Source organism: Coccomyxa subellipsoidea, assembly GCF_000258705.1.
Source record: "Coccomyxa subellipsoidea C-169, whole genome shotgun sequence".
NCBI lineage: Eukaryota > Viridiplantae > Chlorophyta > Trebouxiophyceae > Coccomyxaceae > Coccomyxa > Coccomyxa subellipsoidea.
Genome location: NW_005178034.1, coordinates 1931954 through 1959569, shown reverse-complemented (window position 1 = coordinate 1959569; position 27616 = coordinate 1931954). Strand labels below are relative to the sequence as shown.

General features: G+C 52.4%; 7 protein-coding genes across 7 annotated transcripts; 4 read left to right on the top strand and 3 right to left on the bottom strand.

The window, feature by feature from the left end:
• Positions 1-2370: 2370 nt before the first annotated feature.
• On the bottom strand, positions 2371-9699 carry COCSUDRAFT_47747 (hypothetical protein; the record flags this gene model as incomplete). Its single annotated transcript, XM_005647416.1, has 20 exons — positions 2371-2529; positions 2689-2940; positions 3165-3338; positions 3525-3635; positions 3836-4006; positions 4263-4486; positions 4757-5121; positions 5297-5364; positions 5520-5705; positions 5899-6159; positions 6271-6471; positions 6609-6784; positions 6930-7135; positions 7354-7703; positions 7844-8112; positions 8244-8397; positions 8549-8749; positions 8892-9064; positions 9220-9361; positions 9529-9699. The coding sequence occupies 20 exons, from the start codon at positions 9697-9699 to the stop codon at positions 2371-2373; spliced, it is 4014 nt and encodes a 1337-aa protein (XP_005647473.1).
• A 1695-nt stretch (positions 9700-11394) lies between these two features.
• On the bottom strand, positions 11395-13537 carry COCSUDRAFT_53704 (hypothetical protein). Its single transcript, XM_005647415.1, has 4 exons — positions 13243-13537; positions 12744-12969; positions 12385-12475; positions 11395-12174 (listed from the first exon to the last, which is right to left on the bottom strand). The coding sequence occupies exons 1-4, from the start codon at positions 13472-13474 to the stop codon at positions 12040-12042; spliced, it is 684 nt and encodes a 227-aa protein (XP_005647472.1). The 5' UTR covers positions 13475-13537; the 3' UTR covers positions 11395-12039.
• A 144-nt stretch (positions 13538-13681) lies between these two features.
• COCSUDRAFT_47745 (hypothetical protein) lies at positions 13682-14743 on the top strand. The gene is made up of 3 exons (XM_005647414.1): positions 13682-13882; positions 14062-14310; positions 14429-14743. Exons 1-3 carry the CDS (start codon positions 13730-13732, stop codon positions 14564-14566), a joined length of 540 nt encoding a protein of 179 aa, XP_005647471.1. The 5' UTR covers positions 13682-13729; the 3' UTR covers positions 14567-14743.
• A 953-nt stretch (positions 14744-15696) lies between these two features.
• Positions 15697-17265, top strand: COCSUDRAFT_53702 (hypothetical protein). Its single transcript, XM_005647413.1, has 3 exons — positions 15697-15911; positions 16086-16334; positions 16583-17265. Exons 1-3 carry the CDS (start codon positions 15759-15761, stop codon positions 16634-16636), a joined length of 456 nt encoding a protein of 151 aa, XP_005647470.1. The 5' UTR covers positions 15697-15758; the 3' UTR covers positions 16637-17265.
• A 189-nt stretch (positions 17266-17454) lies between these two features.
• On the bottom strand, positions 17455-20497 carry COCSUDRAFT_47744 (RNA-binding domain-containing protein; the record flags this gene model as incomplete). Its single annotated transcript, XM_005647412.1, has 10 exons — positions 17455-17517; positions 17783-17953; positions 18214-18384; positions 18655-18744; positions 18999-19221; positions 19428-19453; positions 19686-19757; positions 19983-20029; positions 20163-20261; positions 20353-20497. The coding sequence occupies 10 exons, from the start codon at positions 20495-20497 to the stop codon at positions 17455-17457; spliced, it is 1107 nt and encodes a 368-aa protein (XP_005647469.1).
• A 1382-nt stretch (positions 20498-21879) lies between these two features.
• COCSUDRAFT_64043 (hypothetical protein) lies at positions 21880-26606 on the top strand (the record flags this gene model as incomplete). Its single annotated transcript, XM_005647411.1, has 12 exons — positions 21880-21980; positions 22123-22232; positions 22344-22469; positions 22580-22794; positions 23357-23556; positions 23858-24005; positions 24267-24470; positions 25065-25190; positions 25490-25645; positions 25895-26017; positions 26160-26318; positions 26526-26606. 12 exons carry the CDS (start codon positions 21880-21882, stop codon positions 26604-26606), a joined length of 1749 nt encoding a protein of 582 aa, XP_005647468.1.
• A 121-nt stretch (positions 26607-26727) lies between these two features.
• COCSUDRAFT_64042 (hypothetical protein) lies at positions 26728-27337 on the top strand (the record flags this gene model as incomplete). Its single annotated transcript, XM_005647410.1, has 2 exons — positions 26728-26926; positions 27186-27337. The coding sequence occupies 2 exons, from the start codon at positions 26728-26730 to the stop codon at positions 27335-27337; spliced, it is 351 nt and encodes a 116-aa protein (XP_005647467.1).
• Between the last annotated feature and the right edge of the window lie 279 nt (positions 27338-27616).

Sequence of the window (27616 nt, the reverse complement as noted above, 5' to 3'; positions counted from 1 at the left end):
CCCTAAACCCTAAACCCTAAACCCTAAACCCTAAACCCTAAACCCTAAACCCTAAACCCTAAACCCTAAACCCTAAACCCTAAACCCTAAACCCTAAACCCTAAACCCTAAACCCTAAACCCTAAACCCTAAACCCTAAACCCTAAACCCTAAACCCTAAACCCTAAACCCTAAACCCTAAACCCTAAACCCTAAACCCTAAACCCTAAACCCTAAACCCTAAAACCCTAAACCCTAAACCCTAAACCCTAAAAACCCTAAACCCTAAACCCTAAACCCAAACCCTAAACCCTAAACCCTAAACCCTAACCTAAACCCTAAACCCTAAACCCTAACCCTAACCCTAAACCCTAAACCTAACCCCTAAACCCTAAACCCTGAACCCGGAACCCTGAACCCTGAACCCTAAACCCTAAACCCTGAACCCTGAACCCTGAACCCTGAACCCTGAACCCTAAACCCTAAACCCTACACCCTACACCCTAAACCCTAAAATATAGTCATTTCGAGCCAGCGATGGCGCGATCAAAATGTCTCAATGAGGGCTTTCGATTGCATCAATAATCTCGGAAAAGGTTAGGTATGCGCAAACTTATGAGCAAAACTGTGTTCCTTTAAAGTTTTAAAAATTTTCTACCTTAGTCAAATTCTAGAATGTGACGAAATGACATCCAGGCCGGCCGCGCGCCTGCGGTGGGGGCCTGCATGCAGGCGCCGGCGCCGGCACTAGTGAGGAGGAGTCCTCGTGATAAATATAATCAACCCAAGGCAAGCGGCTTGTAAGCGGATTCTCGGCAAAGCTAAGCGGAAGACTGCATTCTCAAGCGGAAAGACTGCATTTCTAAGGGACGGAACAGCACCCACGCACCAAGACCGGTGCCCGCCGGCACTTGCATCGCAGCCGGCCATCCCGGGCCGGACTGCACCCGCGCGCCGTTGATACAGGTGCCAAGCGGCACCGCCGTTAAGCAAATTCGGCTAACCCAGTCAGCGCTCCCTAACATCTGGTTTCGGAGAGCAGCTAGGTCAGCAAAGCGGGCAGCGCAGACTACAGCCGATTGAGCTAAGCGGCAAGCCTATATTTTCACATCACGGGGCAAGGCGTGAGCTCACGGGGCAAGGCGTGCGTGCGGGGCAAGGCGTGCGTGTCACAAGCAGAGTCCTTGAGCCTGAGCAGCACTAGGACAAGGTCTCCTTTGCCCACTTGTGGCCATTTCAACTTGGCTAAACCTCATACTCCTGAAATACAGATTGTGACTAATTGTGTAATATGTGACAGATTGATAGTCAGAGCGACAGAATGATAATCTGGATTTAGATCTCTGAGCAATATGACAGTCAAATCTACAGATTGATGATATTAATATTCTGAAACAGTGTTCAACATTCCCAAAGGGCCCCCCAAGGGATTGGCAAGCCTGCTTCAAGGTTAGGGGCAAGATATCAGGGTAACCCGGGAAAGGTTCAGATTTGCCAAATCTTTAGAGCCAGCGGCAAGCTGGCATCGAGGCCATGCCCCGAAGCTACGTGGTTGTGACTCATGAGGGGGCGCCTGATCAGGGGCACCCTAGACTGGACCACTCGGAGGCGAGATTCAATTGAAGGAGAAAACCTGCGTATCCCTGTTGAAAAATCTTGGGAATCTCAGGGATGCCGTTAAGTTCCAGCTACTATCACGGCTGCAAGCGGGTGCTTCGCCTATATTCAGGGCCCGCGCTTGCCCCATTTAGGGGGCTGGCCTGAGATTTTTAAAGACCCTTGTCAAACGCTGCTCAGAAGCTTTTCACAATGATCATGGTTAAGTCTTCGCATAAGAATGCAGCTTATTAATCAGAGACTCCCTTTCATGCGTCGGACTTACTTGCGAGAATTTGCCCGTGCACACGTAGCAGTAAAGTTGTATCACTTTTTTATTGCATGCAACAGCTGTGATTACAAGACATCTTAGAACCCGCCGTTACAAGTTGAACACTACTAAGCAAAAACATCTAGTAAAGCTTGGTTGATGGTTTTTTAAGGGTTTTTTTATTATATATATTACAATTAAAATCGTATAAAGGTTGTTTGTTTACATGATACAAATTTGCCTGCAGGTCAGCTGAGGCATGCGTATGTATAATTCTCAGAGCACTGCTGTCCATTGCAAAAACTTTGCAACAAAAACCTCCACTTGAGTGGCTGCCATGGCTATCGGCACTGACGTTTCTTAAAATGGGGCCTTTGAGGCAAGAGAACTCTCCTCAGTTCTTGTGAAACTACGCTGACATCCTCTCTGCACTCCACTTCTTTGGAATCACTCACACTCACGTTGCTCCTAAAACAGCTTGCAAAATCAGCACGTCTTCCCAATTGTACATGCGGCCGATGTGCCTACTTGCTGCGGCGCATCTGGCCATCCGAGTAGGCTGTGAACGTGTACATGGGCTCAGCGTCTTGAACCTGAATGAATGACGCCCGTTTTGACCGCGCCGTCAGCCCGCCTCCACTCAGGGTCACATTGCTGGCATCCTCAGCCCCAGTCGCGTTCACCTGCCAGCAGCTTTCTGCATCAGCGCTTGTGAAGTGCACCCACTCCTGTAAATGCATCCTCTAGAAGCAGCAATTAAGCAACAAGACAACTGGGTCTCATTTAAAATCTGACCCAAGAAGAAGGGGAGAGCGTTGTGGCCACCGCAGCATGGTGCGCACCTGCGGAGCCCATCCGATGCGGCGATTGGGGTGGCAGCGGCTGCAGCGCTCCAACAACGCATCGTAGAGACGCGCAGCGCGCTTGCTGCGCCGCCGCAATAGGTTGAGGGCCGCGCAGCCGCCCAGAAGCACAGCCAAGCAGACGCCCGCAATGGCGGGCCACGCTGCCGCCAGCGCTGAGCGGCCGCCGCCCGGCCGATATTCCTTCCTCTGTGGCGGCACCCCATCCGGCTCCGCTGTGACATCCAACGCCTGCACACAGCTTGTAAGCAGTCAGGCCACATCATAACGAAAGTCTGCCCTTTTGAGTCAGTAGGGCTACACCAGGCATCTTGAACACAACGAGCCAACCTGCAGGGGTAATCCTCCATAACAGCTCATGGATATGCTTGGTTCTCCCCCTCGCTTGTGTCTGCCAGGAGTCTTGACATCAAACAAACTGATCAAAGGCAGCTCAAGCTGAGCAGAGGAGGCACCTTGGTGGTGCGGCCAAAGAACCTGTCAGGGTTGTCTGCCAGCATCGCGATGGGATCATCTGCGCTGAGGTTGGTGACCTCCAGCGCAGTCTTGATGTCGTCTGCAGAGGCGTTGGGCGGCACATCCACGCCAAGCGTTGCTGTGACGTTCACATACAGCACCCGTCGTGACACCTGCCCAGCACAAAGGGAATATGAGGTCATGCCAAATGATAGCAAGCCTCAGCGTTCTCTTCAATAGTTCCACTGAAGGACGCAATGAAATGTGCAGGTGGCTGTCCAGCATGGCAGTGTCGATCGGCTGTAAGTGGCATTCCTCTGGCAAAGTAATGCAAAATGACGCAAGGGGAAGACGCAGACCTGAGAGATGCCTGTGACATTGACGTCGCCGACTGAAATATTGAAGGCTGACGCAGTGTCTGACCTGATGAGGTGCTCCAGGATTGCCACACTAGATGCATTCACGCCCACCTGCGCTCCGAGCGGGGTATTTCAGGATTATAGTGACAATAGCTCACTCAGCTACCAGATGTCTGGGAACCAGAGAACGAAAGCATCTCCATATAGTCTGATCCTGCTGCATGGGCTCATACAAGCAGCCACATGCCCAAGAGTGACAATCCCCACAACCTAGGAACATGGTATATCAGAAATGTATTAGAGTGTGATACCTTGTGCGCAATGTCATCGAGAGATGTGCCATTGAGGTAGACGCCAAAGGAGACGATGACTGCGTAGCGCGCGGCCAAGCTGGCGCCTGGCAGCACCGCCACAGGGCAATCGTAAGACCCGTCCTCCAGGTTAGTTGTGTTGGTCGGGCACATCATGCACAGCTTGGATCCCTGCAGGCATGACACACACAGGCAAGCTGAACATCTTGAACTCATTCAATGGCATATCACGTGTGCAAAAGATGTGCAAGGTCCTCTCATTTGTTGGTCATGGTGCAACAGAACAAGATAGCCTGACAGGAGCAAAGGTTCCCTGCTACTATACAGCATTACCTTCAATAGTACGGTAAGATAAACATACTGCAGAGATTGCTTAAATGTGCAGTGAGCAAGTATGCACAAAGAATGAGACAGCCAGAGCAGGCACCTGGCGTGGTGCGTAGGTACCGATGATGCAGTGGTTGCAGTGCGTTGAGCCCCATGAGTAGGCGTAGGTGCCATTGGCGCATGGCGCACACTCAGGGCTCCGCCGCGACGCTGCAAAGCTGCCTGGACTACAGAGACTGCAGTGCTGCGCATTGATTGTGGTGCTGGCCCACCCCGCGGGGCATGTGCCGCACCATGGCTGCCGCGATGGAGGCACTGGCCACCCTGTCACATCATACGCAATCCCTTAAAACAGAGGGTTCCGAGAACTCAAAAAGACTTCATGTTGATGTTGTGGATCCAGTTGACAGGTTCCGCATGCAATGTTTGCTGGTCACTACGAATGCCAAGCCACTGGCCAGGATCATTATGAGCTCTGCAATTTGTGGCACATATAAAAGATGTCTCCAACCACTCCAACTCTTACTGCAGCCAATTCACAAGACGCTTGCAATTGGTCTTCCCCAACAATCAGTGAGATGAGCATGTACGCACCTGGCTGCAGGGGTGCCTCCTGCGCGGCGAGCGTGGTCGCCAGGTCAGCAGCCTTGCTGTCCTTCTCATCAACCGCCCCACCCATCCCTGCCCCGCTGCGCACAAAATGCAGCGCGCCGCTGGAGGGCCCATTCGCCAGGCTCCCACCCACACTCCCGCCAATGCTGCCGCCCACAAAGCCCCCGCTGCCTTCCGCTGAAGATGCCGGTGACGTGGCATTGGCCGGCGGCTGGTCACGCACAATGTGCAGGAAGTATCGCAGCGAAGTGACGCCATCCTCAGCAATGACCACTATGGGCACCTCCACTGGCACACCCGGGCTGAGGCCCAGCACCAGCGCTACTGGCAGGAAGTCCGCCTGAGCCCTGCATGCACGTGAAGAAGGCCCTTCTCAGATACATTACTCACTGAGACGATCAAGTGGTTCGTTCTTGCATCAGTCTCCTGAAAGTTCTTCTGCAATTTTTTTTTTGGAAAATACATTTCAAAAGTGCAGCATTGGCCCATTGAGCGTTTTTTAGGGGGGCAAGCGATGTTCACCTGGTGCGAGTCTCTGCAGTGGTGTCCTCCACCTGGTCTGCGCTCACATCCCCTCCCTGGCTGAGCACCTGCACACCAGGAACAATGGTCAACAAGGCAGACTTTGCCGCGGCCGACATGCCAAGCGCAGATACAGTAGCCCTCATGATGCGGCTTCAATTCAGCAATGGCATGAAGTTCAAGTCACGGTAGAGCTGCAGGACAGGAGAGTCATGCATCGCACCTGTCCATTGACCTCCACGCGCAGCCCTGGGACGCCCGGCCACCTAAGCCCTGGTTGCAGGCTCACCCAGTCCGTCCTATGGCTCACATTGAGCCACATCGGCAAGTTTGGCCTGCAACCCCCGGCCGCTCCACTGGAGTTCCTTGTAGCCCCAGGACAGCCCTCTCCACAGACGCACAATAACTCCTGCTCACAAGCACGAGAGATTAAAGCCAGACTGAAAAAATAAAAAGTCCGTCAGCGGCATCGAGATACTTCCACGATCGGGAACGTCCAAAGGGGTGCCTCTCTAGGGTGATTAGGCATTAGCCTGCACTGCACTATCAAAGAGCCGTGCAGGCAGGATCACCAGTGTTAAGAGGAAGCATGCATAGCATACCTTGGTGGACGTGGTGGCGTTGAGCTGTGTCATCTCAGCATGCTCCGGGTCAGCCAGCTGCACCACTGACAGAGAGTACACGACCGAGCTGTTTGCCGGACCCACAGCCGCCTTGGCAGGGCCGCTTGCACCTAGAAGGCTGGGGCTCGGTCGCCAGGGCGCAGCCGCAGCAGGCGACTCGGAAGGGCCAGAGGTGGTCGCATTCACCGGCCTGCCTTGCAGCTGCACCAGCGCCATTTTGCTGCTGTTCACATGCGACGCCTGCATTGCAGCAAACCCCAGGTGAGACAAAGATTTACATGAGCAGATCCAATCCATCAGAGATCTTCCTGATTTGCAATAGTACATGTGGCAGGTGTAAGACATACTTACCATTGGAGCCATGGGCGTAGCAGTAACCATGAGGGTGAACTGGTTCTGGCCTGGCTCCAGAGCCAGCGGCCAGGAGCGGCTGCGACACACATCCCCCGCGGCAGCAACCGCGCCGGCCTTGGCGGGCATCGCCGCAACACCCGCCTGCCCGAGCGCAACCGCCTTGCCGCCCGGGGAGACCAACGGGGCAGCTGCAGGAGCCTGCACAGTAATTTCACAACAATTTGGTACATGACTGCATCTTGTTGTGATCATTAGACTGCCAATATTCCAGTATGCGAACGGTATCCAAGATGAAGAACCATCCAAGTGGTAAAACGGGAATGTAGATGTAGCACCTGGAAGGGCAGCCCAGCTGGCATGACCGGTGCATCAGCAGCGGCGACGGCGCCTGGTGCACTCCCATCCCCCAGCAGCGCACGGCGGTTGTGCACATCGTCAGTGCCCTCCTTGGCGACCCGCCTCTCCTCAATGTGTGCGGCATCAGGCCCATAAACTTCCACAAGTGCATCCTCTGCAGATCAGACAGATCGGCTCAGGCTTCTGCACAGGAGCGTCTGTGGTGCTGTGGTGCAGGCCGCTCTTGTAGACTGCACTTGCCATGCCCAGCAGGTGTTCATCTTGGTACTTAAAATGAAGGGACCCTCAGTAGGGCGCACCCTGGATGGGGAGCAGGCAGAGGGAGCCGTAGCCAAAGGAGGGCGGCACGGCAACTCCATACTCTGCTACGTTGGGGCGGAACGTGGACGACAGGTCAAAGACACTGCCGTTTGCGCTGCGCACCACAATGGCCTGCAGCCGCGCGTCTTGCCCCACCCCATACTCTGGCTGCCTCTGCTCCAGCTCCTGCTCCGTGCTGTTCTGCCTGCATGCACTCAGCAAAGGCCTCAGATGGAAGAAGAACCTCCTAAAAAGTGCTGCTCAGGCACCTTGACATTAAAGACTTCAGCAATGTCAAGTCTCGATGATGACCGCAGCATGGAAGGCTCCTCAGAGTACATACTGCTACACCAAAGCAGTAAAGATCCATATGAATATTTCCAGAGAGATGGCATTGAAGATAGGATGTAGAAGAGAGTGTACCTGTAGGAGCCGGGCGGGCACTGGCCAGGCTGCACCCCAAAGAGGTGCACAGCAATAGCTCCCCCGGCAGGACCCTCCACCTCAGCCTGCCAGGCTGCCTCCACTTTGACGCTCAGCCGGTACTCTGCCTCTGGTGGCACACTGCTCCAGTTGACTGGGAGGGTCAGGTTCAGTGATCTGCCCACGTCCTGGTCCCAGGACAGCACGCCCTCCAGAGCCTCCTCTGGGATGTACTCTGCTGGGTCCTCCCCGGTGGTGGATTCCACTGTGTAAAACACGGCCGCAGGAGCTCGTAGCAGCGGGTTTCGTATACTGACTGGCACGATGACTGCATCGCCAGGATAGGCCACCTAGCCACGATTCAAAAAAAACAGTTATTTTGTGCCTTTACTGCAGCATGCACAATGTAGCTAGCCACTCTTATACAGTATCTCACTATGGAAATATACATGTTTGGAGACTAGAACATGGTTGCAATCAGGGAGCATACCTGGTTTGGGTTGAGAGTGAAACCAGTGGTGAGGTTAGCGGCAGGGATGTCTGAGATGACTGTGCTGCTCTGCTCCAGGCTGAGATCAGCATTGGTGACATTGCCAAGCCTGAGAAGCAGCGCCTGGGGCGGCTGTGAGGCATCGAGCAGCCCCAAATGCAGCGTCACATTGCGCCTGCCGCTCTCACCAGGCATCCATGACACAATGTCTGTGCTCAGCAGCGTTGCAGCTGCCGGCGCTGACAGCGCTTTCACCAGCGTCCTGCCATCTGCGTGGATAACACATTGTGAGACGAAAGAAAAGAGGGGCAAGGGTCCATTTTGACCATGCCATCTGCAATGCATGACTTGATGTAGTGTAAGATGCAGTCTGTGACGCAAGCACATGCATGCTGCATACCTGACGAGAGCAAGCGCTGGGCTACAGTTAGCTGGGCTGTCACAAACAGCGCATTGGGGCCATCCAAATTCACCGAGACCTCCAAGGCTCCAGCTCCGCTTCTGTAAATGTATGGTGCTCCCATGGCCGCTACAGGCCCCTCCACATTAATCACCTGTGTAGTGCGACAAAATCATATACGTGACTTGGGCCAATGCATTTTCTGCAGCCTTCCATCTACGTTAATCTCCCTTATGCAGAACATCGCTCTGAAGCCCCCTGCACAAGATGCAGGAACACATCCTAGAAGTTCAACCAGCACGCACCATGTCGCTGGTGTTCAGCCCAGCAAACTGCCCATTAAGGGAGACGTGCAGCAGGTGGCTCCCAGCTGTCAGGGGCCCAGTGCTGGAGGGAGTTGTGGCCATGATGGCTCGCCGATCCTCTGTCAGATTTGCTTGCAACAGCAGGTCTCCCCCATCCTCGCTGGCGCCCTGAATCCTCAGCGCTGGCCTCAGCATCTCCTCCTGTGCATGGTGAAAGGCATCTGTTGCACGAGTTTCTCCGTGCTAAAACCTGACCCGGAAATTTATGCGAGTTGAACACATGTCAACAAGTTTGTTGCTCTCTAAACAGGGGGAACCTCTGTTTCATGGGCCTGGATCACACCTTGCCACCCATCAGCACATCCAGGCTGTCCTCTAGGTAAAGTGTCAGCGGAAAGCTGCCATAGCGGGGCCCAGTCTCTGGGTGCACACGCCTGACCAGAGGATTCAGATAATACCCATAGCTGAAGCCAAACAAGCAGCTGTTTATCGCCACCTTGAAATCCACTATGGTCCCTGCATGGCACGCCAAGCATGTTTCATACTCAAAAGGTGCAGTTGTTGAGAGAGCAGTGGGGTGCAGTAAGACGTAAAAGATTTATGTTCCCAGGCTGGTAATCTTCAAATTTGTTTTGGGATGAAGTTTGCTTAATAGGATCAAGGATCTGTACCATTTGTTCCGTTGAGGCTGATGATGGGCCATGGGGGCACAACGCAAGTTGCCAGTGATCCATTCTGCACCTTTGCGTTCACTGTCTGCGCGAAGGTGCCATTGCTGAGCATGCACGACATAGGCGGGCTGAACCCCTCCCCCTGCAAAACATCACCCGCTCTTCAGTTTCAATGTGCAAATTCTCTGCCACTGTCCCTTGAAGCAAGTGCTTTTCAAGGTCCACGATTGGTCTCAGGCTGACGCTTGCCAATGAGCAGGGCAGCTATTTGAGAATGACACATGAAGGCCCTTTGGGTCAGGTACTCACCTCAAGAGTCACCTCTGTACCCCCAGTCAACGGCCCAACCTCCGGCTCCACTGAGAAGACTGCCACCCTCCAAAGCTTTGTGGGCGCAACCGTGAGCACCACAATGTCTGCAGCCAAGAGAGAAAACATTGGTGCTGCTGAAATTGTCAATGCGCTTAGAATGGCAGTCATGATGATCTGCAAGACAGGACAGGACTGCAGCGACATCACATGTCACTGCATATGGCAGCTCGATATTCCGCAGGAACCTTTGTTGGGAAAGCGTGCGTGCCTTCAAATGCTGCGCCATCCAACTCTGACAGCAGAACTGGAGACACATCCCCAAGGCTGCTGGGCAGCGCACAAGAGACATTGTACTGCACCACCCGCCCTGTCTGCCCCTTCAAGCTCGTGATCCCCTGCGAGGGATCGCACCTTGGAATTTAGGATTATGCCGTCACTATCATTGCTTGACCAAACAGCAAAGTCGCAGGACCACATACTGCAAACGCAAACCCAAACGCAAGCTCTCCAGTCATAAAGATATGCAGAGTCTCACCACAGCTTGTTGCCTGGCAGGCGTCCCTTCTGCCCTGTAAACTTCTTCCAGAAGGCTCGTGAACGCCTGTGATTTGTTTGCAGGCAGCAGCTTGTCCTTCATCTGTAAATCCACACATCACTCAGGAAATGTGCCAAAATCGCAGCTAATGTCAGTGTTTGACATGCGGCCATAGCCGGCTTGTGAACAAAGCAAGCCTGAAAGTGGGTAGCAAATTGGTCCACCTGATCTGTGGCGTCCAAAAGATCCTGCAGGGTGCTCCATGGCAAGAACTTGCACGTCACTGATGCTGAGGAGAAGCCTGCTGGCAGGCCTATGACAGTCAAGTTCACTGTCGCTTGTCCTGAGCTATCTGTGCAGGTGGCCTCCTCCCCAACCACCTTCCCAGAGATATAAACGGATCCCCATCCCTGTCCCGCTGTTCCCTGCCCAGCAAATGGCACACCACCTTGCCCAGTTCCACCTCTGGAAGGCGCTGTATGACCCTGCACCTGCCAGGATGTGGTGTTTAGCATAAATATTGACCGGTGAAATGCACAACGTTCGTGATCGTGCATGCGTCGAATCTTATATGCTTACCGATTGTCCCAATCTCGGAGGAATGCAGCACAACAATGTTAGGATCCAGAGCAGACCAACACTGCACATCCTCCTTCACGTCATCATCCTGTGGGTGGTAACATCATCCTTGCGACATTAGCACCATAGCACCTGATGCTATCATATTCACAGATAGTTTAGACACTGTGTGAAGGCCCTGCGGCTCAGTATCTTGGAATTTAAGTACAATGGGGTCTTTCGATTTGCACGAGGCGCCTGCAGGGCTACATGCCTTGACTAATCCACTAATATGCGCAACAAGCTTGGCAACCTCTCTCTAATTCCAAGATGAAGTCTTGGCTGACCCGGTCCTTTGTGTCGAACACTCTGCCTTCAAGGCAGTGCCTTGTCCCCGTGGAATGAAAACTGCTTTCCGTTATGGCCTGCCGCTTTTCATCATGGAACATGCTGGCCTGCACAAAAATAGATGATTCTTGGATTTGCTTCTTTCCAATGTCATGCCTGTCTTGCTGCTCACTGCATGTGCTGGCAGCAGCTCTGGCTTGCAATGCATCACAGCCTGGGATTATTCTCATGTAAGCCTGCGCTTGCCCACCACAGCTGCAGCTGGGCATCATCATGATCGGCCTAGGCTGCTGAGGCCTCAGCAGATTCGGATGGGGCGGCGTACGTGCAAACTTGTGCATAACACTACAGCCATCCGCGTCATGTAGGTCATTATGTCAAGGATACTGGCGGGCGGACCATAACACGGCACCAAATCATCAGGTGTTGACATCAGGGTTATTAATAGCTAGTAGCCGGTCTACGGTACGGTACGATTTGATCAGAGTAAATCGCAGCAGTTGTGTTGAATTGCTCAGGCAGTTATCAGAGGAATGGGATGTCAAGCATCCCACTTGAATGGTCCCACCATCACGAGCTGCCGTTGAGCTTGATTCTATGTCAACACTTTCATTTCTATCAACCGTAGCAATACTTTAGCAGAAAACAAGTTGCACGTGCAAGAAAGCACTGGTGCATGTCCGCACACTGACCAGGTCCCCAATCCCTGAAGCACTGCAACACCCAATACAGGCCTACACATGCAACCCAGAAGGCTGCATTGACTAAACAACGCTCTCCTCAAGTTTGCCAGCCAGCCCCACTCAGCAAGGTTTGGGCCAAACTGACTGCAGGATTTGTTCTGAACGTTACTTCTGTTATTGCTGCGCTTTTCAAACATTCCCTCAGTGCCAATTGGCATTTTTCCTTCAAGGAACAAAGGTACAACCGTATTAGTTTTAGATCCCTCAAAAGCTCTGAACCCTGCTATTTGCAACATCAAGCAAATGCTGAAACTGCCACTGCCCAAATTAGTCTTCTCTCCATAAGTCTGCTTTTTCGGGTGCTAGCCAATTCCATGTGCCCCTTCAGAGGCCCTTGAGGCTGGCGGCAATGCCGGCGTCATCTGCCCATGTCTGCAGCGCTGACACCGCAGTCACAAAGCTCCTCTTGGCATCAACAAGGCTGCCACTCTTAGCCGAGTTTTCAAGCGCGCCAATGCCCTGTAATGTCAAAAACAAGTAACTCAAGATCCCCTCCCATGCTGGCATTGCCAATGATGCAGTGCGTTGGTGCTATAACATTATATCCGCGTTCCCCAACAGTCAGATGCGTAAAGATTACAGGGGTGGGTCAACACGATGTGTTCCCCATGCTGGGTCTGCCATGTTGCAAAAACATATACACTTTGCTGAGCACATTGAGAAGAGCACCTCAAACACAGCGTTGGCTGACTTCTTCGCGGCGTCGCTGGTGCTAAGGCCTGATGTGGCCCTTTGGAACTCGCCCACCCATGCGTCACTGCTGGAGAAACCACAGCAGTGCCGTGAGCAACCCATCACTGTGAACACTACTTCACAGGCAACAATGGACAACAGCTTGCAGCAATTGGACGAGCATCAGCATGCATCAAGCGCTCAGCAAGCTCGACCAGCAAGCTCAACCAGCATGTGCCCCACACTGCAGAGCTTAGCAGATAATTACACCATAGCACGCCTCAGCGCAACATCACGTTATCCCATGCAATAAGGATCATCTAACACTTGCATCTGAAAGCACACGGGCCACTCACCCGACAGTGGCTGCAACGGCGGGCAGGTCGCCGGCGGCCAGCGCCTCTCCACTCTTGGCCAGCTTGTTTACAGCAATCTGCACCGCGACCACCTCGCCATCTGCAAAGCCACCAGTCTTGGCGTACTCCTTCTCGGCCACCTTCTCTGACGCCAGGCGGCTTTTCCTGTTGGCCTTGGCCTTCTCAATCAGCTCCTCGTCGTCGTCGTCTGGGATGAGGGCGCGGGCTGCACCACACCACACCCTGTGAGCCTCAGCCACAGGCTTGACAGCAGCACCATGCACCACCGGCTGACAGTCAAGAGCAATGCGTTCCATCAAGTCCATGCCTCTGCAGAGGCCCATGCAAGGACAGGGGCCCACCCAAGAAAGAGCAGATGTGAGGTTTATGTGTCTACTAGAGCCAAGCATGAAAACCAACTCACAATCACCCTAAAACGTCAAGCAATCGTATACTTTCGATGGGAATAACAGACAACCGTCAATGCAGGAGGCAGCACCTGATGGAGCAAGCCAGAGTAGTGGGACTGCTGACAACAGGGCCGCGGCAGAGCGCCTGCTGATCTGGCTGCTCTCGATAGTCTTCAAATCGTCAGAAGAAGCTCTGACAGAGGGGCATCTATTGCCTCCGCTCTTCCTGGACACGCCGAAAGCCTGCAGGCATGGTGTTGTGGGCGCCTTGCAGAGACTCGCTGCCGTGCTGCTGGGAACCAGGATCAATGCGCCTGCCATGTCGGTAAGTACACCTCTTCTGAATGCCCGGCAAGTTCGCGGGACAGACTATGATCAACGGAGTCTGATCGGGCAAGGGAAATTCCTCTGGTGCAGACGTCTACACCGAGATGATGTAGGGCAGGCCGAAATTGCACAAGGCTTGAGATTTCCGTCTCGGGCATCGGGAGGAAATGCTGTGATATCGCACAATTCCGTTATATACTACATCCTGTCTGCTTGCAGGGACCAGAAGTGCCGATATCTGCAGTCACCATGGCCGTTTTTCTTCCCGTCACGAGCTTTTTCCTCGGATTGCACACCCTATATTTCGCTATCATCAGCTTCCGGGTGGCAATCTTCCGAGGTAACAACATGCAAAAGGACAAGAACTATGAGACTGCACCGGCGTTCAAGTACAGAAATGCGGTAAGCATCTAGTCTGTGGGCTGTTGCGAGTGCGACCTTGTCCGGTGGTGACGAAGCGTGGCTGACTTCTTGCACTACCACTGCTCGAAGCCGTCTCCTGCTGAGCTGCTTCTTTTACATTGATTTTTCCCATGTAAAAAATGCTCTTCTTTGAGATTTTCGCTGTCGATGTGCCACAGGCTCAGACCAATTTTGGGCAGTACTTCCCGATTATACTGCTTCTTCTGGGCTTCCTCGAGGCCAATCAAGTGATGAGCCAGAAATATCTGCTTACTTTGGGGACAGTCATCACTGCCCTGCGCCTCAGCCACACCCTGCAATTGGCCTTCCCACAGCAGCTTCCCGTTGGCTTCCGGATGGCCGGCTTCCTGGGCACTGTGGCTTTCTTCATCGCCTGCAGCATCCTGTGTATGCTGGTAGGCCTTCAGGTGAGTTGCATGGAATGTTTTCTGTGGCATTGTGCTGTTGTGCAAGGATCTGTGGGCCAGGCTTGAACTGTCCTATAAATCTGCTGTCCTCTGGCTGAGTAAAACATGCATGCTGCAGGAGTTCGGCGTTGTTGACAAGAATCTCCTCGGCAACAACAGGAGCTGGCTAGGGTTTGCGGATGACAAGTACGCAGATGCATCAGACAGTGTCAAGAGTGGCTGGAACACCATCAAAGACAAGGCACAGGACCTGTAAGCGCGCGTTTAACAGCCGGCAAGAAACAGGCACTTCTTACTCGATACAGAGTACGGTCGGCATCTGACGCAGAGCATGGGAGGCCGATAGGCAACGGACGATGCTCAATGCTGCAAACAGCAGATAATCTTTGATCATTTTCAAGTACTGCTACTAGCTACTGTGGTACATCCTAGTAAGAGCCTTTGCGGCTGCTAAACTCGGCTGCTATTAAGCAGGTGGGAGGTAATTCAGCAGCGTTGATTCGTTGAATTTCAAATATCTGTTCTGTGCAGTGGATCGTGGAGGTCCTTAAATGTTTTCTATTGTCTTGTGAGTCTTCAACCTGTAGATCATTGCTTCAGGTATTAGAGATAATTCAGTGATGACATAATAATAATTTTTTCTGCTGACATAATTTTCTGGGCTATTCATGGATGCACCCGGCTGCATCCGCAAGAGGCATTGCCTTCACAGCCCATATGCCCTAGTAGGCGACGGGCTAGCGATCCCTGCGCTGCCGCATGCGGCATCCTCAGGAATATAATACAGTCTTGTGACAAGGCTTGTGCTGACAATAATAATGCTCGCCATGGTCTACCTACTGTAGTACCGTAGTCATAATGCCACCAGTGGAGTGTTCGTCCAGCTTACGCAAACCAACAGACCATGAATGTCAGAGAAACTCTCAAAGAATGCAATTTTTTACGATAATTTTGCTCAATGGATGATAGCCATGACGTATGCCTTCTGAGTCCCTGCAGGAGAGCTCTGTGGATGACCGCTAGCGCTATCACAATTGATCACTGATGGCAGATGCAGCACGCTAGAGCTGAACTTTCAAGTAGCTGTGCCTGTCCTGATCTCAAAGCATGTTAATCGCACCCAAGCTCACTTAACAATTGTTGCAAACATTCACACTGCGAGGCAGCCATAGGGCCCTCCTACCTTCTTTTGCGCTCGCACATGCCTGCCTTGTATGCCTGGCACTCTACCAATGATAATTCACGCTACATACGTCGAGAACGCATGCAATTAGTGCAATGGCATGTCCTGGACATGATGTCCATATCCCTGCCAGTGCATGTGGCAGATGGCAGACTACAAATGGCAATGGGCTGTTTCGGCAAGGCCCAAAACCCTAGTAACTGGAATAACATTGTTTCGTGATTGCTCTCGCACTTTCTTGCCGTAGATCATATACAATTTTAGGATGGCGGTTGTCCTTCCCGTCACCAGCCTTTTTCTGGGTCTACACACCATCTACTTTGCCGTGATCAGTCTTAAAGTTGGTCTTTTTCGGGCCGCGAACATGCCCAAGGGAAACAGCTATGAGAGTGTCGAATATTTCAAGAATATTAACTCGGTAAGTTGATTTCGCTCTGTTGTATTATAGGGCATCTTTGTCCAAGGTCACATCTGACGAAACTAACCTAAGGTTGTTCAGATCTGCTCTGCAGAAGGCAATCGCCCAGTTTTGCCGTACATTGCTGTATTGTACTAAAAGCGCGTGTATTTATGATTGCTGGTTGTCCAACAGGCTCAAAGCAACTTTGGCCAATACTTTCCTATTGTCATGCTACTGCTGGCTACCTTAGAAGCAAATGAGGTGATGAGCCAGAAGTACTTGCTAGTACTATCTGCAGTGATCACTGCCATACGAATTGGGCACACCCTGCAGCTGGCAATGCCGCAGAAGCTGCCTATCGTCATGCGCCAAGTGGGCTTCCTCAGCACGGTGCTGTTCTTCATTGTGTGTGGTGCCGCCTGCGTCGTCATTGGCCTTCAGGTGAGCCACATTGTTTTGTCTTTGTGCGCACGTTTTGGACAAAGCCTGGGTATTCCGTTGCTGTATTCACAGAGTTCTTGCAGCTGACTGTGAGACTTATGGAATTTGCTGGCACCATTGAGAAGCGCAGCTAAGTAAGTCTTGTCATTATTAAGAACAGACGCCCTCATACCAGTATCAATTCACTATTGATGCATTCATGATGTCATTGATGACAGAGCATTGATGGGCATGGCATCCTCCTGCAGGGCACCGGACTTGTTGAAGGAAATTTGCTTAGCGGCAAAGCGCAGGAACTGTGAATTATGTGAAACCTGCACAGGTTCAGGCTCTTTTGACGTGCTCTCCAGCGCTTAATGTACAGGCTGTTGGATATGGAATACCAGACCAAGAGAATTTACAACCGTAATTGGTGATTTGTCATGGTGGTCATAGCTGCATCGATTTTGCGTTGCACGCTCTGTGCTGTGCAGCTCTGTGCATGCACTTCGATTATTTTGTACAGGACGTATTGATTCAGTCACTCAAAATGGGCAGCTGCTGTGACCACCTGCTCATTAAATTTCCTTTTAAAAATGCGTCATTGCAATGCGTTTAAGTTTGTGCAAGGTTGTGCAATAGAATATGCAGTACTTCTAGTATTTCAAATCTGACGGCTCAGCCTGTCTGGGGAATCCTGGATGGGTGGTGTGACAGTCAACCCTGGGCCCTGGAGTGTGGTGCCTTCAGAGCTGTCTTCAATACTCAAACATATTCGCATAGTCGTGTTTGCACAAGGCCCCCTGTAGTATGCATACGTATCAAACGGCGTACGTGAGCTGTGGCTTCTGAAACTTAAACAAGTGTCAGAGCTTGCCAGGTGCATGCGTCATGGCCCATCTGTGGGAGTCTCTGTTTGTAGATGCAAGATCCTCCATGTAAGTTTTGGGAGAAGCTGGACATTTTGTAGTACTTGCCACATTGGATCTCGCAACAATTGCATTCCTAATTAAAGCCTGCATCCCAGACATATGACACTGGCTGCTATATACACCGCGTCTCATCCATGGGCTGCCAGCAAAAAGAGATAATACTTATTGCAGAACCCCCGGCCAGGCTCACAGATCAAGCTTTCAGGGACTCAAGCAAACTCGTCCAGCTTTGCTGTCAGGACACGCCCCTGGAACTCCAGGCCAGTGAGCTTCTGCACGCATTCAACAAAAATTTTCAAAAATAGACCGCAGTGGACTTATCAAGTCTCAGGCATTTGGTGGGGAAGTCACAGGTCAGCACAGTGTTGCGCTTGTTTAAAATCTGTGTTTTGGTATTATGCTGCAAGGCACTGAGGAAGCCATTGTCTCAATGCAATCAAGCCGTTTAGACAACTTCATATATTGTATGCCCTATTTGCAGGACACGAGGTCCAATAGATTCAACACACAAATTTTCAGGCCAGGGCATAAGCACACCTGGATGGCGGTCTGAGCGTCCTCAGGAGTCTTGAACACAATGGTGCCGAAGCCGCGCGACTTCCCATCGGAGCGCTTGGCAATGTCGGCCTTAACAGCGTCGCCGTACTGCTTGGCCAGGTCCTTGAGGTCCTGCCACTCCACTGACCAGGGCAGACCGTGCACCACGATCTGCAACAACCAGAGGCTATCGGTGCTCAGGCATAACTCGCTAAATGGCGCATTTTGTCAGCAAGTGAGATCATTTCCCCACAAGATCCAGCAGCATTGCTCCAGATGTGGCTGTGGCAGCCCCAGCAATTCCGGCAATACCACTTCAGCATCAAGAGCCCATAGACTCATCTGCAACCCGTTGATTGGCTCACACGGCAAGGCACACATGCTGTGGACAATCCCTGGAAAGTCCTGATTGCACACAGTGAGCAGCTGACCTTGGTGCCATCGGGAGCTGCGCCGCCACCGCCCCGCTCACCGCGCTCGCCGCCGCGGTCGCCGCCACGGCCGCGGCCGCCGCCGCCGCCGCGTTCGCCGCGTGGGCTGCGTCCGCGCACAGCAGTGTCCTCCCGGTCCTCCCTCACATAGATGGTGTTGCCGTCCAGAGTCTGCATTCCACATCGCCTTCAGCATTCAATGCTCCAACAGCATTGGCGCTGGCCTGAACAAGGGTCTTTCTGCACCCTGATCACGTGCCTGCAAACCTATGTCTGGTACTCCCTGGGCTTGTCTGGCCCAGCAAGGGAGACAAGCATCTCCTTCAATCCGACAACACAAGTCAGGGATGGCTTTGTTAGCAATAGGTAGCATGAGCATTTGCCACAGTTTTTGCTGGGACAGCGCCAGACAGGACAAGCTGCTTGGTAGGGGCTGCATACCGAGTTGGAAAGGAGGGAGATGGCGCGTAGAGCGTCGTTGGAGCTCTGGAACTCCACAATGCCGCAGCCCTTGGACTGCCCATCCTCATACTGCGCACGCACGTATTGATTAGCTTACAGCCTTGAAAATCGAATGCCCTCTGCCCAGTGCTCTCTGCCCAAGCACCACAAAATTTTCTAGAAGGAATGAGGCATGAGGAAACGCCATAATCAGGAAAGGTCCCTGCGTACATCCCACAATAGGGGTCGCCTCCTCGATCATAGCCGGTTGCAGAGAGTGGCACATGCACATAGCTATATAAAAGCACTCCGGCGTGGGGTTGAGCGGGGATGTTGCTGCGCACCGTAAGGACAGCGGCATGGACGACGTTGCCGGCCTGGCGGAAGTGGTCCTTGAGGATCTGCCAGGTGGTGTCGTGGGACAGGTTGTTGACGTAGACGCGCTTGCCCACGGACACGGGTCCATCCGCGTGGCCGCCGCCCCCGCTGGGCCGCCCTCGCTTGGCAACCCCCGTTCCGCTCGGCCCCTCCGACGCCGCCTTCAGGTCAAAATCCTCACGGTCCTCCCTGTGCCATAAGGGAAATCGTAAGTGCCAGAGAGGCTTGGTGTGCACCTGGATGTGCAAGACTAGTGCCCCTGGATTGGCATTATGAAACAATCTGCTACAACGGGAATGGGTATCTAGAGAAACAAGGGGAGGACGTAAACAAGAAGTTGACATTCTGTAGTTCAGCATTAATTGATCTGTAACAGAGCTGCTGGGCTGTCCCACCTGACATAGATCTCGCGGCCGTCAATCTGCAGCAACAAGACACCAGGCAGAGAGTCAGCATATTGTGGAGAGTGTGATCTAAAGACACTCCATGCAAAATGACTGGATGCGAAACAGAACACGGCTAAAAGGGCAAAGCTATCACAGTGCTGACCCTCAGCAAGACTTATGGCATAGAAAGTACATGAGATTCCTTATCTGATTTGCTAACAGAAACGCAAGGAGCTTGGAAGAATCGGGAACACAGGGGGTGCACACCTCGCTGAGGTGCAGGGTGTTGATGGCTTCCGCAGCTTCCTCTGCCGTCTCAAACTCCACAATGCCGCACCCCTACCAATGTCCCCCACCACAGCCCAACCATTCTTTCCCAACATCCCACACCAGATCCAGCACAAGAGTCCCAGCCATCCAACCATCAACCACACAACCCCTCCCAAACATCAACCACAAGCACACACTCTTTCCAGCCCTGGTGACCTCCGATGGTCTCCAGTGCAGCCCATCCAATCCACGCCACACCCTTCAAAGACACCAACCCTCCCAGAAACCCCTCACCTTTGACCTGCCATCCCGGCCTTCCCGCAAGACGTCCACATATGCCACTGCAATACCACAGTGATCATCGTTTCCTTTCACCACTACCTTACATGATCACAAATTCCACGCTGCAACCCTTTTTCGAGCAAAGAATAGTGCATTCTTGATAAAGCAAAGCATGCGAGCATGGCTATTTACCATTGCCCGCCTGCTTGAAGTGATCCTTCAGATCCTGCCAAGATGTCCGCCAAGTCAAATTGCTGACATAGATGCGCCTGGCAACCCGGATCACTCCACCTGCACAGCCATACTGGTAACAATACCCCAACGTTTGCAGACAACGATATGCAGCAACCTTCACAACCGCCGATCAAGAACCATGGCTTACCAGTATCGTTGCGCTCCCGCTTCTCCCCACGGCCTCTGCCCCTACCAGAACCACCACCACCTCGAGACGGTCGACCGCCGCTTTCCTTCACAAGCGTATCCAGGGAAGAATTGAGTTTGTCATCGATATCCATCTTGCTGGCCATCTCCAAATATAAGCGTGAGGTGCAAAGCAACCACTCGAGAGCAATCAGCGTCGCCCAAACACCAAAGCCCGCTTGAAAGAAAGGATCTGGTGCCAGCGCCAACGATGATTCTCAATTCCTGCAGCCGTTTTCATCGAACCATGCTTGGTGGGCAGGACACAATAACTCAATCTCTCGGAAAACTGCGGGAAATGATAATGGAACCAGTGTGCAGGAAGTCGTCTTGTGTATGTCCTTATAATGCCATGTGTGTGGGTTTCTGTTGAAATGGTGACACATCACCCCACTTAAATCTAGTCCAAGGTCACCAAGATGTGCTTGGGACGTTTTTCGCAAGTCGCTGGTTTCCGTAGGGATTCATTTGCAGACTGCGATAGTCCATTTCAGTGTAGTATTATTCTGGGACATTTTACTGGGCCAGATGTTTGTATTGCTGGTAAGACTCGCCAAGGTGGATATATATAGAAGCGCACTTCAGTCTGGCGCAAGACTACCAGAACAGCTTCAATTTTTATTTCTAGGCGACGCATGCTTATGAGCAATTCTGTGCTGGGGAGTTCCATCACCCAGTATCATCCGTTGAGACCTCAATTCAAGGCAGATCGCATTATTGCCACCTTCTGGCAAACTTGCCTCTCTTGAGAGGGGATGGCGGTCCTCAGGAGGTCTTCTTTTGAAGAGGACATTGACCAGGACGAGGATGCACTTCTAAAGTCCAACTGGGGTCTAAGCATGTTCCCGGAAATACAGCACTCAGAACAACAAGAGCTCCTCTTGCTGGAAAAGTGGTTGCAGGTTAGATGCTAGCCTCCTTCAAAGCCTCGGTGCAAAATCACCGCACAATGTGATATTGTGTTACAGCAGGCCCAGTACGTTAGGACCGGTGACACCAGCCTCTAAGTTCCTATCGGCATGTAGAGTCATGGACATTCTGTTGCTGTGAACAGGTCGAGGTACAGCGCTTTAACAAGACTTACACGAAGCGACAGGCATCAGCGCCTGAGGCAGAATTTGTGGCGGTAGCAGTGAGACAGGCTGAAAAATTGTATGGGCACGCCTTCAAGAAGCTTTCTGAAAAGGTGCGATCCATTCCTGTCTCATGTAATGTTGCCGTGCTTCCCTGCTTTTGTTTGACTTCCTTGTCCCTGGTAAATCACAGGTGTTTACGGCAAATGGTGAGGTCAGGCGCTTGTTGGAGACTGTTTGGCGGGGTTATGCAAGCGTTGCCAAGGGAGCTTTACTGCGCCTCAGGGACCAGAACGTCTCCTTGCAATCAAGGTGATCCACACTTGCAGCAGCTTCCCAGGACAACTGTTTTGATGAGAGCCCATTTGGGCTGGACTGATGAGGTTGCCCACCAGTCCCAGTGCGGTGTGTGAAGCATGCGTGATCTGCTCAGGGCGGATGCTGCAGAGCAGAAGCTGGCCGCATGCGAAACTGTTCTGAGGAGAGACACCGACAGGCTACAGGCAGAGCTGGACAGGTGCACCATAGCCGAGCATAGCATGGCTGTATTGTCCCATGCAAATGACTCTCCCTTTGACTGTGCAAGCTGCTTTACATGATCTGCCGTCTATGACAAGCCGCTTGGGTGGAGAGTGATGTCTGTATGCTTCCTACTGCAGAGCGTCAGCACAGATCTTAGAACTCAGAGGAGCCAACAGAGCCGCAGCCATTGCAGCAGCACAGCGAGCAGCCAGCGCAGGGCAGCAGCCGCACCCGGCACCTTCCTTTGGTAGGCTCTTCAGTTTTTTGGCCCCATAAAGCAATGCAATTCCATATTGTAATACTGTAACAGAAGATGGCATGGTGAGGAGTCCTTGATAAATTCCAATGTTGGCTGCAGGCGGTGGCCGGACTGGCCAGGCAGATCGGCACATGGGCGCTTTTGACCAGGGCAGCGGCATTGCGCCTGTTGAGTCGCCTCCTCGGAGCCCTGACACACCGGCAACCGAGCACCCGTCTCATGCAGGTGACATTTCCATCTTGCCTTGCAGACATGGCAGCACAGTGCACAGCGCTGAAGATTTGAATACAATCATGAGGGCACACCAATGACTGCTCATTCCTGGTGGGTCACAGGGCAAGCATCACGGCCGACAATTTCTTGGGATCTCAGACAGGAAGAGGCATCCAGCAGCGGATCACAGGGAAGGCCAGCCTCGGCAAAGAAGTCTTTTGCCAGCTCGCTGCATGTTGTGGAGGAGGAAGAGGCGGGGCTGAGCATGGCTCGCAGCCTCAAGTCCAGGTCCAAGCGCATGTCTTCAATGGCCAGCAGCCTCCTCTACAAGCTCGAGGTGTGGCAATAGACATCCCTGCTGGTTTTCTCATAATCGTGATCTCCTGGAACAGATCAAGAGGAGGAAATGACTCTCATGAAAGTGGCTGAGATGACCTCACCTCAGTGGTCCTTAACACCGGTAAAAGTGTCAGCTTGTCAAGCATAGCAAATCTTTGGAGTATTTTCTGAGCGTGGAGGTGGCGTGCAGGATGATGACTTGGGCACAAAGATACCGGATGGTGATCTGGAGGGGCTGGCCTCCCAGAATGCCTACCTACAGGAGGCACTGGAGACCTGCCGCAAAGAAATCGCCGGCATGAGCCAGCAGGCATGTCTCTATACATAATCGTTCTGAGACATAGTATTGCCTGTCATCTTTGTTGTGATCCTGGATTACTGCACTGCAGAACACGGGTCCCCGAATGCCTGCACTGAAGCAGCCTTGCTGTGCCGGCTGTGACAGAGAAGTCACAGTCTTTCTGACAGTCAGGGTTGGAACATTCACAAAGGCAAGGCACAAGTACACTAGGCTGGGACTCAGGAGATGCCTGAAGATGCTGTGCCGTGCCCATGTGCAGATGGCGGAGTTGGAGCGGCAGGCAGAGCACATGGTGGAGGTGGAGTCGCGCGCTGAGGTGGCGGAGGGCGAGAGGGACGCCGCGCTAGACAGGATGCAGCTCATGACTCCCCGGCCCGCACTGCCGCCCAGCATAGAACTGCCCAGCACGCTGGGCCCTGAAGGCTCCGCCAAATTCCTGGCAGCACTCAACAAATTCAGGTATATTCCTAGCCCCTCATCGCATGCGTCTCATCGTGCAATACACGGCACTCAAGAATAGGGTGATGGCCTGACAAATATTTACTGGAGATGGTACGAAAAACGATGATGACAAGTCTAAAAATACACTGTCATCAGTGTCTGTGACTATTGATGTGATGCAACGATGAATAGCCAAGGCAGTGTGTTACATGCCTTGGCTATTCTCAATTGTGCATAGACAGTGGTGCTTAGGTGCACATGCCATCTGCAATCAGCGGTTGAGTAGTCAAATCTGAGCCAAGTCTGATCTATGCCACAGGACATGGCCAGCATCGGATCTTGCAGGGATGCTGGTGGGAGTCACAGTGGACGGCTCAACTAGCGTACTCAACCAGGCTCGCTTTGCATTTGCCTGCCTGGCGCGCCCGGTCTACCAGCGACTGCTCACTCAGAAGAACATCACTCTGGTGCGCTCTTCCGCGCATGCATGAGTAGCCCGCAACCCCTGCTGCTTGTTCCCCACCTGGCAATCTCTGCGTCTACCTCCCTATCAGACCTGCAAACTCCCTTCAATATTATGCCAGCAACGTCCCACATGCGATTTGCCATCAGACACAGATCAGAAGTGTAATTCAACCAATGGTGAAAAATAATGGCTTGTCTGCCCAGAGACTTGATGCGTATCACCTTCATTCCCTCGCTTTGAGGTGAAAGAAATTTCAATGCAGGTACTGCAAGAGGGGTCGACCAAGCCGCTGGCGGAGCACATGACAGGTCAGCAGTACGCATGGTTGCAGGGCCACCTGGGCGCCATGTCAGCCGAGGCCAGGCGGGGCAGTGCCCTCATGATGGCCAGCTTCCTGACCGGTTGCAGTGAGCAGGGGTTCAAATACAGCAGCGACTTCTATGGGTGCCTCGTGCCCTACAAGGAGGTGAGTTCTGAATGTCTATATATTCACTTGTCAATGCTGGATCCCCCTATTTTCAGAGTAAGCAAGAGCATCCCATGCAATACTTGTCCGGCATTTTCTGGCTATTACTTAAGTTCATAAGACTCACGCTTTAGTGATAGATATTGTGTACACACCACGAGAGATCGGAGCATAGTCTGACGCATTCCATTTGCATGTTCATGTGAGTTGAGTGAATCATTGGGGCAAGATGTTGTTCAGGGATTGGATGTGGCGACCGTCGTAAAAGCAATCGAGCAAGCCGTTGTTCCCACAGCAGAGCGCTGCACCCTTCTGGATGATGAAGTCAGGTGCATGCACACAATCCCAGCCTGCACAATTTTCCAGCATTGGTCATGGGTTTTTTTGCATGCAAAAGGCCCCCATCTGTTTCTTGAGGCTCCAGCGTGCGTGGCCTGAGTGTTAATTTAACGGCCTGAATGTCATATGTCTCCTGTGTGCCACGGCAGGAGGTTGAGAGAGGAAGTAGCCATCGAGAAAGAACGTGCAGACAGGGCTTCTGACGGGTCAAGGGGACCAGTCGAGACTCAACAAAGACGTGATGAGACTGCGCAGAAGAGGAACCCTGTGTTGGTCTACGTGGAAAAGCTGGCTGCTGCAGATGAGAGTGCCTGGAAGGATTTCCTGGAAGGCATGGGCACTGGGGCAGACATCCCCAAACTCTTCCGACATGCTGGCAAGGTGCACATTCTTTTCACTTGGTGAATTTTCGGCCAAGTGAATCTGATAAGTAGATATTGAGACTATGGACCATCATGTGGGCAAGATGCCTGCTGTGGCCATGGACATTTCTTCATGCATCTGAGACATGTACCTTATCTTGTTTTGCCTTCCTGCAGCAATGTAATACCAGACTCACAGATAAGAATGCCGCTTCCACCAAGTCATAAGAGCAGACACTGAGATATGATGCAAAGCCCATGACTCATGCTGTTCAATGCTAGACTGTCAAAGAGGGCGTGGGCTGGAATGCCTTGCAGGTGAAGAACAAGCAGGTGACAAAGCACTTCACGGAGAAGACGATAAAGGAGGTGTGGAAGGAGAAGCTGGCAGAGCGCAAGGCCGGCCGCGAGTCAGACATGTGCGACTTTGTGTGCAACTTCTTCCAGAAGCGCATCGGCATCATGTCAGCAGTCGTAGAGGCAAGCGCCTGTCCAGTGAATCAGTTTCATGACTCTATCAATAGGGGCAGTATCTGTATGCATGTGTATATGGGACCTTCCCGCTTAGCCTCTCAGACTGACAGTCCCTGTCGCTATCACCTGACGTGCACAAGCTCAGTGCTTTGGTGTGCTCACCAGGTGGAGCTGACCAAAGAATGACATGCTTCCTCCTGAAAGTCTTCTGCTGGAGTTCTGATTGAAGTATTGCTTTGTGGCGCGCAGATGGGATATAATCTGTTGTATGGGCTCTGGAAGTATGCATGGGATGCTGATTGCGAGCTCTTCTTGCGCATCATGCAAGGAGAAATGAAAGAGGACGTCTACTACCAGCAGATCCAGCTACAGGTGTCTGCAGCTTGCTTTTGGGATGACAAACTCTGTCACAAACAGCTTGCATGCTTCATTACAGTGGGATGCTGTCAGCTCACAATGTTGTGAAGCGCATTGAGGCAGCACCTATGCATCGTTGTCACTTGTTTACACACAGGAGGACCTAGAGAACCTGCTGTCTACCCTGGACAAGTCAATGCACGGTGCGGAGACAGGGTCTCTCACAAAAGCGGAGGTCTGCTCAGCACTGGAGGCGTTCTTTGCTGTGGGCCAGCCAGGAGGAAAGACTGTCAACCGCTTTGATGAGCTCATGCAGGTGCAGCACGCTCATGCCTGACTTGTCTCCCATAAGTGTCATCAATGGCTCTTGATCCCAATGTCACATGCTGCCCTTGGGCAATCTGGGTGCACAACGTAAGTCTTCATCATCTTCAGAGTGGCACTTCCTTCTACATCGGAAAAGCCTTGAAGGGGCGGAGGAAATTTCATGTGGGTGAACTGTGGTTGGGTTGGCTTGGTGCAGGCCTTGGATGAAGATCAGGATGGTCCTACTGTCCAGCTGAAGAAGCTGTTTGAGGAGGACCGAGAATTCAACCAAGGCTAGCTGCACACTTTTGTCCTTTTTATGCACCATCACATGCCAGCACAGATGCATTTAGCTGCTGAAACCGAGATACAGAGCTGTGACAGCACGTATGTGCACTCGCCATGGTGGCTGAAAATAGATGCAGCAACGGGCGTTGCTGCTTGCAGGCGATTTTGCGGAGGCAGTGCGTGACCAGTTTGTGACGGAGAGACAAGAGTATTTCACTGATCTGGAAGAGAGGCTGCTCGACGAGACCAAGCAGCAGCCAGACTGCACGCGCGAGCAGCTCACTGCCGCGCTCATGATGATGAACCCCATGCTCCAAGAGTCCCAGGCATGTCTCCTTCCTTTTGGATGTGGTGCACATAAGCAGCATTGAGTGTCATGCCATTCGGGGATGGAAACGTAACTCTGAGTATTGGGGAACTACCTTCCGTATATTCCCAACGCATGTGTGTCCATGCTTCTGGAAAGAGAGCATTGCCGCAAGTCAGCGATTGGACATGAATCTCATAGGTCCCTGCAAATGTTGGAGTGGGTGTGTGCATGGGTCTGTGCAGGCGCAAGCACAGGCCTCAAGTGTGTTTGATGCTGGAGTGGAGCAAAATAGCGTGAAGCTGACCATGCAGCGGCTGAAGCGGCTGGCAGTGCAGAGCACCCGCCCCAAAGTGAACATTGGCGTGCTGGCCAAAATGAAGATGCTGGGCTCCAGCATGAAGAAGAAGGTGCGTTTCTGCTGCTCCCTGTGATATTGCTTGAAATATCAAAATTTTAGTTGCTATGCTTAGCGTCACTGATCAGCAAATCATCAGTGTTATAGCTGTTGAACTTGAGCCAGTGCGCCAGGCATGCAAAGGAACAACGTGACTGTGACGCCTTGAGTGTTCACTGAGACTGACAGAAGGATCTTGTGATGGTAGATGGCGCAGGCATCTGAAAGGAGCGCAAAGATTAGTGACAGGAGCACATCACTTGAAAAGGGTCGTTCTTTGGAAAGACAAGGCACGTTTCTTGAGAAGGGTCGATCT